This window comes from Halichoerus grypus, chromosome 10 (assembly GCF_964656455.1).
Source record: "Halichoerus grypus chromosome 10, mHalGry1.hap1.1, whole genome shotgun sequence".
Lineage (NCBI taxonomy): Eukaryota > Metazoa > Chordata > Mammalia > Carnivora > Phocidae > Halichoerus > Halichoerus grypus.
Window position 1 is genome coordinate 26288592 of NC_135721.1, and position 13329 is coordinate 26301920.

A 13329-nucleotide genomic window follows, 5' to 3' on the forward strand; every position below is an offset into this window, starting at 1 on the left:
ATAATACACGGTACAGTTTAGCGCCTGAGCGGACTAGTTATAAGGTTATGCCTGTTCCTTTCTTGTCAGAATGCTAGTTTGGTTTCCCCTTTTGTATGATTGCATTGCACCCTGTTCATGAAGTTGATGCTGATTTGCTGAGGCTCACATTCGCTGAGTACTTACTGTGTGCTAAGTTCTGAGTGCTTTGAATATATGACCTCATTCAAGTCAACAACCCCGCTAAGCCAGGTACGGTTTTATTGCCATTTTGTAGGTGAAGAAATGGGGGACAGAGAATTGTTCAGTAAATTGCCCAAGGTCCTAACACCACCAATAATGAAACTGGGATTTGTGTCCTCTGGAGGTCTCATTCCAGGCCCTTGATCTTAATGCCTATGCTTGTCTGTCCTCCTCATGATGAGGCAGGTATAATTGGCTCATCAGTGTCTTACTTGTTCACTGTATCACCTAGCACATTGCCTGGTGCATACTAAACAATAAATATTAGTTTAATGCATGAGCAAATAATTACTAAGAAGGATAAAACTATATACTTGACAACACTCCTTGCAACTTCATCTGTGATAGTTAAAAAGAAAGGCAATCTAAACAGAAGAGTAACTATGTAATTTATCATCTGTCAACGTAATAGAATGTTATGTAGCTCCTAAAAATGTTAAGGCTCTGTAGCAATATGTAACATGAAACAGTATGGCTATGTAGTAACAGAAGAATGCAGATGTGAACTATAGTGTCATAACTGTAACCTAGATGTCCCTGTAGGCTTCACCAGCTCGTAGATATAGAATAGAGTGATGATGAAAAACTCAGAATATGCTAGCCCAAAACCCTTACCTTCCTACACAGAACTTTTATCCCTTCTCCCCCTACCCCTCCTGCAAGTGTATCTGAGGATCGCCAAGGGTGCCCTGTTCCTCTCCCAGTGCTGATGACCTGCAGTCACCACATGGCATCTGCCCAGGTCTTCCTGTCTAGATCCTTCCAGGGCCACTGCAGATGGGAAAGCCCCTCCCCAGAACTCCCAGCTCTCTGCCTTGCCTCATGCCTCTTGACACTGTTTGAAAAGGTCCTATTGGTGGTAGTAGCCTGCAGAACTGAGAGAATAGCTTTCTCCAGCCGTGTCCTGCTGATTGACTCCTGGGCCCTAAAGCAATTCTCCTTCTGCCCAGATTCTCACAGGGACTATAAATGACAGAAGCTCCATGCTAGGAGGGCAGGGAATTTTGTCTGTTTTGTTGACTGATATTTGCCAAGGGCTTGGAATAGGACATGGATGTGGTAGATCTATAATAAATCTTCATTGAATGAGCAAACATCACTTTTTGAGCTTCTAGCCTTCACTTCTCTCCTCACTGGAATTCAAGGGGACAAGTGATAGACAACAGTGTGCAGTAGAATGTTCTCAGTGATGGAAGTGGTCCAATCTATGCCATCCAACAAATGCTGTTCATTTCCTTTTTCATCTCGTTGTTCTTGAATCTGTACCTCTACTCTTCCTCTGATGTCTATAGCCCAGAAAACCCATGTGTCTTGCTGTTAGAGGAACAAGAAGCCTTGGTGTGATTCAGCTTATGTATGTAGATCCTGAAAAGTTCATGAGTCTACCCTGATCTTCGATGAGCTAAATCCTCTCATCTGAATTAGGGCTCTGTTAGCAAACATTATTATGACCAGTTATGAAAAATGTGTCTCTGGAAGAAGACTTTAAAAGGGCTTGAGACAAGACTCTGTGGTGAGATTTGAAGGACACCTTTTGGTCCTTCCATCCTAAGGGCTGTGTGGGCAAGAACACTGGACCAGGGTTTGGGATATCTGTGTTCTGGTCCCATTTCTGTGACTACACAGCCATGTTGTCCTAAGCACACGCAATGTCTGTAGCTCACTATCTGTAGAATAAGGTGGTTGAATTAGATTATTTGGTAGATACTTTCTAGCACCTCTGTGGAACCCTAGCACTTTCTGGAACATAGTTAGAAAGTTAGTAGTTAGAAAACTTCTCCAGTATATGCTAAAGTTACCATGTGTCAGAAAAAAAAAAAAAAGGAGTAAAAGAGGTGTAGGTACTTGGTGGCTTCTCTTCCATTTGGAATTTTTAGGAGATTGATGTGAATTTTTTGTTGAGTTCTTATCTGTAAAATACTGTGCTATCAAATACAGGGGATACAAAGATGAGAACACCATGGCCTCTTTCTTACCATATTCAAAATTGAGTAGAAGGGAACAGAAAATAAATTACAACACAAGGCAGATTGATAAATGACGCAAGTTGTTAGGTGCCGGCCCCAAATTTGCAAATGGCTCCAGGATTCTTTTGGAGGAACATTCCTTTTTTTGGAGGCCATATTTGCACCAGACATTAAAGAGCTTCTAGAATTTAGACTGGCTGTGATGTCAGAAGGTTTGAGTGCAGTTTTGTGTTCTCAAGTCAGATACGTATTGTTGAGGTTTTGACTGCAAATATTTTAAAATTCTAAATTCACATTTAAGTCCTTTCTTGCGGCTCAGGAATAAACAAATAACAAGCAGGTATTACTGAACTTAGTGGGAGTCTGAACTTGGTCTCTGGAGACCTCACAGAGCTTGCAAATTACAATAAATACTAAGGTTTTTAACCTTTATTTGTAATACTATTGTATGTAGCTTAAGTGGTATTCCTTGGTACGAGGCATAAGTGGTATTACTTGGTTTTTGAGAAAGCATTTTGCAGTGATATCAAAGAACATGCCAGGCTGCAGTCACCTAAATGGTATTGGGTCTGTACAGAGTTTTGCAGTGATAGCCTTGTAGAAGATAGGGTCTCTGAAGACGAAGCCTGTCATCGTTTGATGACACCTGTTTTACCGCCCATTAGGTGCAGCATTACCATCTCCCCAGTGTGGTAGGCTTATATGATGCCCCCAAATGAAGTCCACTTTTCCTAACTCCCTGAGCATTTTATTAACTGCTTTGTCAGTAAGACGGAAACTTAAGTTTGAATCAGTGTCCGATTATACATTATACATATAATTCAATAAAGCACACCAGTTAACAGAGTAACCCCAGTCACTTCTACACAGATTGCAAGGGTCTGGATATTCATTCTTCCCCATTTTCAAATTTAAATCCCACCATTCCCATTAGATGAGATGGCGCATTCTGGATTTCACTGTATTGACTAACTTGGTTAAACTTTTGAGAACCAGAATTTCAGGGATGGAAAAGAACCCATAGATTGTATTATGGAGCCACCCCTTTTAGCAGATGGGGACACTGTAACCCACAAAGTGAAAACATCTGCTTCAGTTTTCACAGATTGTTTCTGAAGGATACCCCTATCCCAAGGTGCCTGGGATTCTTGAGTTGACTCTGCAGCCTAAATGCTGCTATGTTTTTTTTCTAAGGATAAAAGAGCCCTGGTGTTCAGGAATTTTAAGAGATAGCTGCCCTGACAGCTCCTGTGGCTGAAGGGTAGGAAGTAGAATTTTGTGATAGCATCGATAAATGGAGCTCCTTCGGTCGTGCAGAGGATTGAACTAGATCAAGTTAGATAGCTGAGTGCTATGGTGAGGTTGAGGCTAAAGGAACAGAAAGCCATAAACAAAGCTGAGATGATGAATGGCCTCATCCCAAGTTGGAAGCTCTAATGTGCATGTGTGTGGCAGAGCTTCATATCTCCTGGATTGTAAACAGAACATGGTATTGAAGCATTTGCTAATGCACACAGCATTAAAAACTAGTGACATTCTTGGAATTCTTGTTTGTATTAAGGTTGATATTTTGCATTTGTTGAAATCTGCAATCCCTTTAACTCGAGCCCAGTAAGAAACTTCAGGATTTGATAAGTGGGGATGGGATGACGTGGTCTTCCTAATTACCAGAGCAGGTAAAACAAAGAGATTCCCTCTGGCAGGGAGAGAGTGGTGGGTGCATTTTTAACTCCTATGAAGGTTTTTTTCCCTTTGCTGCAAGATTCCTTTGGACTCTTTTTTTTTTTTTTCCTTTTGCATGTATTATCAAGAACATGAATCTCTTCTCTTACACATTAAAAAAAAAATCCTCTTCCCAATGGAATGATTCTATATTTAATGAGTTTTAAATTAAACCTTCTGGAATTTAACTTGAATCTGGCTAAACAGTTACTCAAAAATGTAAAATGAGGTCCAGGAACTCAAAGCAGATTTATAGTGCATATTTCATGTGTACATAATAAAGGAGCCTATTTATCCTTGCTTCTCTGTCCTCTTTCTTTTTCCCTGGTTCTGACTCTTGTGATGGCTGTCCATCCTGATCCTGAATTTTAAGTTTTTATTTCTACTTATTCTGTTGCTCTCTATCTACCTTTACTGGTTGCCCTATATCCTCTTGGGAAGAAATGGGAATCTGGCCCATGTTGTTCTCTCTCCAACCCAGATGCTCTCACTTTGTCCTTGTCTCCCGCGCTCCTGCCACATCAGCCTCCTCAGAGCTTCTGGGCCTTTCTAAGCCCTGTCTGCCCTCAGGATCTTGGCTCCTATTATTTCTTCTTTTGCAGATGCTCTTCTGCCAAATTGTGACATCACTGGATTCTTCTCCTTTTAGGTTTAGTTTACATGCTGCCTTCTCGGACAGGTTGTTCTGGACCCCTGTATCTCATGTTTTCTTGGTAGAGCCTGTGAGTCCATGTATGTAAGCAGACAGATAACCAAGAATTGGCTGTAGACAATTTTAGAGCAGAACAATTGTAAATCTCTACATTCCATAAATAAACCCCAAACCTAGATTATAGTAAATGCCTGCTAATCTCCATGCTTTCTGCCTTGGCTCCTGTGTAGGGCTAGGCCCCTTCCGTTCCCCTGTTCCTGCTTCAGAAGAATGTGACCTCCATCTTTGCTCCCAGGTTTTGTTTTTTGTTTTCTGGTGATGCATACTGAATTAAAAGGCAAGCAGTCAAGGTTTGTTTTTGTTTTTGTTTTTATAACAGTGGGATAGGTTCTTAAAGTGAGCAGTGTTTTGTAGCATCTAATTATTATCTAATGTTTGTTACCCAGAAGCTTTGAACAGCTACAGTATTAACCCACTGTCAGGCTGAATAGACTTTAAGAGTACCCTTGAAAAGAGGGGATGGTGTAGGGATGTTTAGGGGAAGAAATAAAGTGGTAACTTTGACTTTCTAAAAATATTACTGCTTTTTGTTTTTCATACTCCCAGGGATATCGACAAAAATGCTGCAACCCTTTCAGGGAACATTATTCTTCTAATCAGAGACAAGTGGGAAACTTTAAGTAGCTCTTCAAATCAAAATCATGTGTGTGTCTGTTCTGTGAAATGACAGATGTAGGTTTTTCTTCAAATGGAGGTTTGTTTTCCCTGTTCTGCCTTAGCCACAATAACTTGAAACGGTCTGTCTGCTGGCACGAAAATCGAGGAGGTGGGTGGAGGGGCCAGGATGTTGCTGCAGGGAAGTCGAGTACATTCCGAGGGCGCCTTTTGGGGACAAGCAGCTGAAGCATTTTTATAGTCAACTGAGATAACAGGAAAGAAAAAATATGGCTTTTTATAGTATGAATCTTGAGAAAATTCAGTTCGCTCGTATTTGCATTACAAATAGTTGATACCTATTCATTTAACTTCCAGCTTGTGACGTAAAATGTGACTGTTGCATCAGCCCGATTTCTCGAGTCCTGCAGGTTGTTTTCTAGACCAGAGTGGATGGCAGAACGCACTGAGACACTTGACATACTTAAAACCTCCAACTTACTGTTCTTCCAACATGGATCCTTCTGCTCATTTTGACCTCGAATAGTAGTACCATGAGATATAGGGAGCGGTTGTCACGAAATTACACTTTCTGGAGTAACAGGCCGAGGACCCATCTACCTCTCGTTATTTGCAGTAGGTCCCAGGTGACCATGTGATGCAATAGAGTGAATTAGGGTGGTGGTGGGCAACATGTCAGGCTGCCAAGGAGATGGAATTTCTCAGCCAGCATTCTACGTTACACCTCCTACATGTCCACAGCTAGACTTACGGCCGGCATAGTGCAGGCTTCTCAAGTCAGCCTTAAAGATAACTTATTCTTTTCCCTCTTCATGTGTTGAGAAGGTTTTATAGAACCCTGGCAGCATGGACCATATATCACTAGATGATTGTTTTGAGAGCAGTGTGAACTTGGGAAACAGAAAGAAGCCATTCATAGTTAAAACCTTAAGTTTGTAGGTTGACTTTTAAATTTGTTTTCTTTGATATAAAAGATTATTGAGCTATAAAAAAAGTGCCTGCCACCAAGGACTCAACGTGTAGTTATTGAGTTGAGGCAAAGAACTTGATACTGTAATTTAGATTTTAGAAAATGCTGGAACCAGGGAATAGATATTTTACCTCTCAATCATAAATAGTTATAAATAATGCCAACTTACTGGTTCAAATAAGTCAAGCAGAAACTGTTTCCTTTATGAACAGAGAGAGACACAAGGTTACTAGAGCTGTGTGGCGGGATATTGCTGTATCTGCTTACACTGGTGCATCCTTGAAACACTTTAGGAAAGCTGCCTCAGGGTTTAAAGGTAGATTTAAATAAAACTGATTAAATTCATGTTAGATTCAAAATCTGTTGATATTAGAAATGTCTCACGAAAGTGAATTGGCTAACATTTCTGTGAAGAGAAAAGGTGGTTACATATATGAAGTTATTTTAGTACTGATTGTAGGCAGTCTACATAGTACTGGAGGACCAAAAATATGATCTGTAAAATGAAACTGAGCAAAATGACCTTAATAATCAATGGGAAAATGACCAGTTTTATGACCTTTAAAATTTTTTGTCAAAACATTAAAGCTTTCTTACTGTAGGTTATAAATGTATAGGGCAATGCAAAAAAAAAAAAAAAAAGTGAAGCTAATATTAGTTTAATGCCCTGCAATTTAAAATGTTAGGAACACCGAGAATTAACCTGTTTTATTTCTTTGAGAACTTACCAAGAGTAGTTTGGACACGTTTGCTTTCTCCTCATTTTGTCACGTACGATGTGGACTGTCTTTTCTCTGCTGCATTGAATTGTCCTGTCCCTTCCCGGGTTTGGATCCGCTTCCAACATGTTATCCTTGGTGCTTTCACATCTGTGAACCGAGTGTTCCTTCCCTGTCACTTCCTCTGGGACATCTTCATCTTCTTCCTTACAATCACTTTCCAATTTCACTACCACTGTTACCACTTTTTATTTCTTTGTTACACTTTCGTTTTGTGTTGACCGCACACCCTCTTTTGATTATGCACTTTTGTAAAATGTCCTATGAGTTTATTCTCATGAGATAAGAGGGCAGCACGACTACCTGTTTGCTGTCTATCTGCGCATGAATTGATTGACGGATGTGCAGGGACCAGTTGCCGACAGTCGTGGAAGTGACACGATCGATTAGTGACCATGATACGCATCTGTTATTCATGCAGGGCTTTCTGGACCAAAAAGCTAGCGGTGAAGTTTGTGCTTTATGTAATTCAGCATTAATATACTGTGACAACTGAAGTTGGAACCATGCTGTTGGGGGTAATGGTGTTATGTGACCAGACTGTGGTCACTGAAATTCAAGCACATGGAACCACGCCAAGTGAAGAGTGCCTTACTCAGGTGGTAAATTTAATTGATTTAGATCTTGGCCTGGCTCCCCTTGCCCATTACACACTGAGCGCATCCACTGTAGCCAAGTGATTTAGAAATTGAATTGAGAAGTGAACTGGGAGTTAGGAAGTGTTTGATTCAGCCATGGAGTCCGCTTTGACTCCTGTCCTTTAACCTAACACCTCAGAGTAGAGTGGGCGCTGGAGAAAGCATATTTCAGCTTCCATCCAGCATGGGCAGGCTCTGGAGGCAATTTCTCGGTGGCCCCCTTGGTCGTTTTTTCTGGCTCTCTCCTTCACTGTCTCGTCTCTTCCTCGGCCTATTCTTTACTTCCTTTGTCCTATCTCTATGTTGTACTGATTCTCCCTCTGTCATTATATTTGTGTATGTCTCCATTCCCGTTGCTGTGCTCCTCATCTGGGTGTTTTTCAACTTGTGATTCATTGACTTCGGTTATCTCCTCACTGAATTCCCCACCTTCATCACTCACTCTTCCAACTAGCCTCACAAGCCATCACAAGAGGAATCTTCCTGGGATAGTCAGTCTTCCTGAATTCTCTCCTTGGAGCTTCCCAGCTCCCGCACTGATTGCAGAATAAAATTCACACTTCTTACCAGGCAGGCCTTTAAGGACTTGCTTCGTCTGACTCAAGCCTCCATCTCCCATTTTATCACCTGACCCTTGCCTCAGGAACCCAGGGTTTTAGCAAGAAAGATGTATTCATTAGCTCCCAAATATGCCTGTTTCCTTCCTTTTCCTAGAAAGCACTCCTATTTGTTTTTCTGACCCCTGCTCATTTTCAAAGACTTATCCCAAATGATCTTGCCCGTACAGTCTATTTTGACTTCCGAGAAAGGAGTTTTCTCTTCTCTGATATCCCCCAGGATTTACATTTTATATTTTCTGGTTGTCACTTCTATGCTGATCTGTTGAGAGTTACCATGTATTATCTGCTCAGTTAGCTTTTATGTTCTCGAAGGGCAGGGACTGTATCTTCTGGAGCACCTGGAATGGTATTAGGCAAAGTGGTAGGCATAAATTGTTTCATTGCTTCATTCAGTGTTTCATCCATCTCTAGCTTTCCTCTAAAAGCTGAACTACATGCTAGAAGTAGAACATATCAAGATGAGGTCCCTGGCCTCACAGGACTCTAGCTGAATGAGGCATTGCAGAAAAGTAGTCAGACAATACATGCAGTAGTAAGCTTGGTGCCAGGATGAGCAGTAAATGAGAACCCGTGGAGCACAGAGGAGGGGCACCAAGCCCAGATGAAAGGCAACTGGGAATGCTTCTAGAAGAGGGGACAATTAAGTAGAGTCTAAAAGATAAGGAGGAGTCAGGTAGGTGAGGGGGCCAAATGGAAAGAGTGTTCAGGCCATGGACACAGGATGGATAAAGCACAAGAGGACTCTGTATACTGAGGAAATAAATGGAATTCAGTGTAGTTGAATTCATAGCTGAGGTGAGATTCATAAAGGATAAGGCTTCAGAAGGAACAGAGGTCCTGCAATGGGAAGGAAATGGATATATTTGATGAATGTTTACAAGGGAGGACCTCCCTCCCCTCCAAGGGAGGACTGGATGTTTGGATGGGTGAAATGGGGGAGCAGCAGCAAGATTTCTGTTAAGGACCACTTGGTGAATGGAGGTATTGGGGGGAGATGATGAATTTGATTTTGGATATTTCAAGTTTGAGTTGCCTGTGGAATCTCTACATGAGGATATATTGTAGTAGATAGTTTGGATAGTAGATAGATTTGTAGTAGATGGTTAGGAAATACAAATTTGGGTGACACCAGCATCTGACATGGTAAAATCATAGAGGAAGAGTGTATAGAATTAATAAAGATGAGGAGGTTAAGACCAAACCCTAAAACATACCAATACTTAGGGGCGCCTGGGTGGCTCAGTCGTTAAGCGTCTGCCTTCGGCTCAGGTCATGATCCCAGGGTCCTGGGATCGAGCCCTGCATCGGGCTCTCTGCTCCGCGGGAAGCCTGCTTCTCCCTCTCCCACTCCCCCTGCTTGTGTTCCTTCTCTCACTGTGTCTCTCTCTGTCAAATAAATAAATAAATCTTAAAAAAAACCCAAAAAACAACCAATACTTAAAAGGCATAGAAAATGGAGTCTGTGCAGAATATTAAGTTGAAATGGGCAGAGAGGAAGGAGCACAATAGGTGAGTGAGATGTGATGGAAATCAAAGGAAGAATGAAATCTGTCCATTGGGTTTAGCAACATGGAGCCTATGAGTCACCTTGGTAAGAGTAGTGTCCTGTAGAAGAGAGGCGGGGTCCAAGCTAGTGTGTGGAGAAGTGAACAGACAGTTCTTTGAAAGGTTGGTCATGGAGGAGAAAATTTTAAAGAGGGTAGAAGCTGGAAGGAAGTGGAATTGAGGGGCTTTTACATGTTCAAGCTGGTAGGAATCTGATCATGTTAAAAGGCTGATAGGAAGAATTTGTTAGAGATCAAGAAGTTGGCTATAAGTTGAATTTAGACAGAATTTAAAACTCCCCTTACAGTTCTTTACCCTATGCGTCCTTTTATCTTTTTTTATTCTAAATCAGTTCAAGTCCATACTACTAATCACTCTGCTACTTCTGGTTTCACTGTGGTCTTGTTATCCCAATGAGATTGCATATTCCGATACAGCAGGACCCAGACTATTCCCCCTGATTTTGGTTAGCACTTAGTTCCTGTGTTTTTTTTTTTTTTTTTTAAGATTTATTTATTTATTTATTAGAGAGAGCATGAGAGGGGGGAAGGGCAGAGGGAGAAGCAGACTCCCTGCCGAGCAAGGAGCCCGATGTGGGACTCGATCCGGGGACTCCAGGATCATGACCTGAGCCGAAGGCAGTCACTTAACCAACTGAGCCACCCAGGCGCCCTTAGTTCCCTGTCTTAGAGAAAACCCTCAACAGATGCTTTTAGCACTCTCATGTGTTTCTTTGTTTATTTTTTGAGGAAATAACTAATGTCTCCTGTGTGCCAGAAATTATTCTAGATATTAAGGATATAAAAATCACTAAGCCAGACATACCTCTTTTTCCCAAGGACTTTATAATCTTGGGAGATAGTTAATAAATAATAAAACACAAAAGCAAAGTAATTATAGAATACTTATATAATCTATATAATACAATCTATATATGATATATATAATTATATATAATATATAACATATATAATACTTATATATAATAATTATATAGATAATAATCCTGAGTGACTATATATATATGTATGTGTGTGTATATATATATTCTTCTCCCTGAATTCTTTCCATTGTTGGGGAGAACACCCATAAGCAATTGGAGAGTTAAATGACATAAGATGGGAAGAAGAAGATAATAATAGAGACTGTTGTTTTCTTCATGTAGTGACTTCTTTGTTGACTGTTTCTAAAGTCAGCAGGAATATGATGGTTATAATGGGCTGTGTGTTTTGGGAGTTTTGTTGGTTGGTTGTTACTTAGCATTTGAGAAACTAACCAACTCTCCACATTTTCTCTTTTCCCTTTTAGTCATTTGCCATCTTCCATGTATGAATGGCGGCCAGTGCAGTTCAAGGGACAAATGCCAGTGCCCTCCAAATTTCACAGGGAAGCTTTGTCAGATCCCAGTCCATGGTGCCAGCATGCCAAAACTGTATCAGCATTCCCAGCAGTCAGGCAAGGCATTGGGAACGCATGTAGTCCACTCCACACATACCTTGCCTCTGACCATGACTAGCCAACAAGGAGTCAAAGGTAAGCTTATTTATTTTCTTTTTGCCCATTCGTCGGACTTCTGGTAACCTGCCAAACCCATACGGAAGCAAATATCTGCACATGGCAGGGCTGGTATTGAAACAGAAAGAAGTATGTGATCTGTGGCCCAAGAAATGGCAGCAGGGACAGAATATGGGCCCACCTATGTGGCTGCAGTACTTTCTAGGCCATAGAGATTTGGAATCCAGGAAACAAACCAGAAAGGAGCCCATCCTTCTCTGCTGGCTCTGAGCACCAAGAGCTGTTACACGCACATTTCTGGCAGGGAAACAAAGATGAGCAAGGCTGTGTTCAGGCCCGTACAGGACGAATAAGCTAGTGGATCATATACTACCCGCTGGTGAATACCTAGTTTATTTTGTAGTTGAAGAGTGCTTGGTTTTAGTTATAAACAATCAGTTAACCTCACTGGGCTTCAGTTTATTCATCTGTAGAGGAAGGTAAACTAGGTCACTTGGAGCTCAGAAATTCTGTGACTAACTCATTCTTTTTAAACTTGGCATCTCTTCCATGCCCAGATTTTGAAAAAGGGTCAGAGAAGTGTGACTGGCCTTTACTCTGTAAAACTTGAATGTTAGCATCAGAAGATGAAATTGTATTTGAAAGCAGCAGAAAGTAAATACAGATATAAAATATCACACATGGGTCTTTGGTGAGGCCCAAGACGCACACGAGTACGTCCACACTCTGCTGTTCAGGCTAAGAGAATTACGCTTGGTGAAATTGTTATTTCCTCTGTTGATGTAGAATGGTGAATCTTCCAAGTTTGGCAATGGAAACTCTGAGAGATGCAAAAGTAATCAAACGCTTGAGTCTTTACTACTATCCTTTGATAAAATGTACCCACCTATGACCATAGGCTGCATGGATTTCATAGTTTTCTGACTCTGAAAAAATTTTTGTCTCATGAATGTGTTACTGGGAGAGGCTTTAATTTCTCTTTATACTTCCAGTTTTATCCCTTAAAATACATAAATTCGGGTCTAGTTTGTATTTTGGAAGTACCCTCTTATTCTCCAGAGTTGATGGCTATGCAGCAAAAATGCATATACACTCTGTATATTTTATCCCCAGGGTGGTATATATGCCTATAAGTACATACGTGTGTACTTACTATTTCCTCTCATGCTGACTCGCATGTTAATTATTCATGACTTAAGTTTTTCTCCTGATCTCTTTTAGTGAAATTTCCTCCCAACATAGTCAATATCCATGTGAAGCACCCTCCTGAGGCTTCAGTCCAGATACATCAGGTTTCAAGAATCGATGGCCCAACAGGCCAGAAGGCAAAGGAAGCTCAACCAGGCCAATCCCAAATCTCTTACCAAGGGCTTCCCGTCCAGAAGACCCAGACAGTACATTCCACATACTCTCACCAGCAAGTCATCCCCCATGTCTATCCCGTGGCCGCTAAGACGCAGCTTGGCCGGTGCTTCCAGGAAACCATTGGGTCACAGGTAAGCAACACTGTCTAGCCCATGTTAGGAACACATTCTAGATATGGTCTCATATTAGTAGGAAAGCCAGACTTGGTAAGATGATCTTCTACAGAAGGGGTTGGCAAAATGACCCATGGGCCTGTTTTTATAAATAAAGTTTTACTGGAACACAGACACATCCATTCATTTACGTATGTCTATCCTTGCTTTCATGCTATTGATGATAAAATTATGTAGTGTTGGTGAGATCATTTGATAGCCAAATCCTAAAGTGTGGTCTGCAAAGCCCTGTACAGAAAAAGTTTGCTGTCCTCATTCTATAATATTAAGTAGTGACCTTTCATAATTGCTCCTGGAAGTCCATGATTGCCTGCTTATATATTTTTTCACTTAAGGTAATTTGTGCATGAAACGTGTCGGGCATGAGATGTGGTATGGTGAGATGTATTCTGCAAAGATGTTTGAAAACCTTTCTGCCTTTCTGCAGTAGCTTGCAAGTTGTAGGTAGAGAGGAAATTTGACCCCTTTTTGTACTAATAACTTGGC

The 13329-nt window shown here is 41.1% G+C and overlaps 1 protein-coding gene across 12 annotated transcripts in view; it reads left to right on the plus strand.

The window, feature by feature from the left end:
* Positions 1-13329, plus strand: part of LTBP1 (latent transforming growth factor beta binding protein 1) — a 389022-nt gene that overhangs the window by 187220 nt on the left and 188473 nt on the right. For all 12 annotated transcript variants that reach the window (XM_078056161.1, XM_078056162.1, XM_036119099.2 and 9 more), the window contains 2 exons: positions 11099-11323; positions 12527-12801. In XM_078056161.1, coding sequence (XP_077912287.1) covers positions 11099-11323; positions 12527-12801 — 500 coding nt within the window. The remainder of the gene's footprint in view (positions 1-11098; positions 11324-12526; positions 12802-13329) is intronic.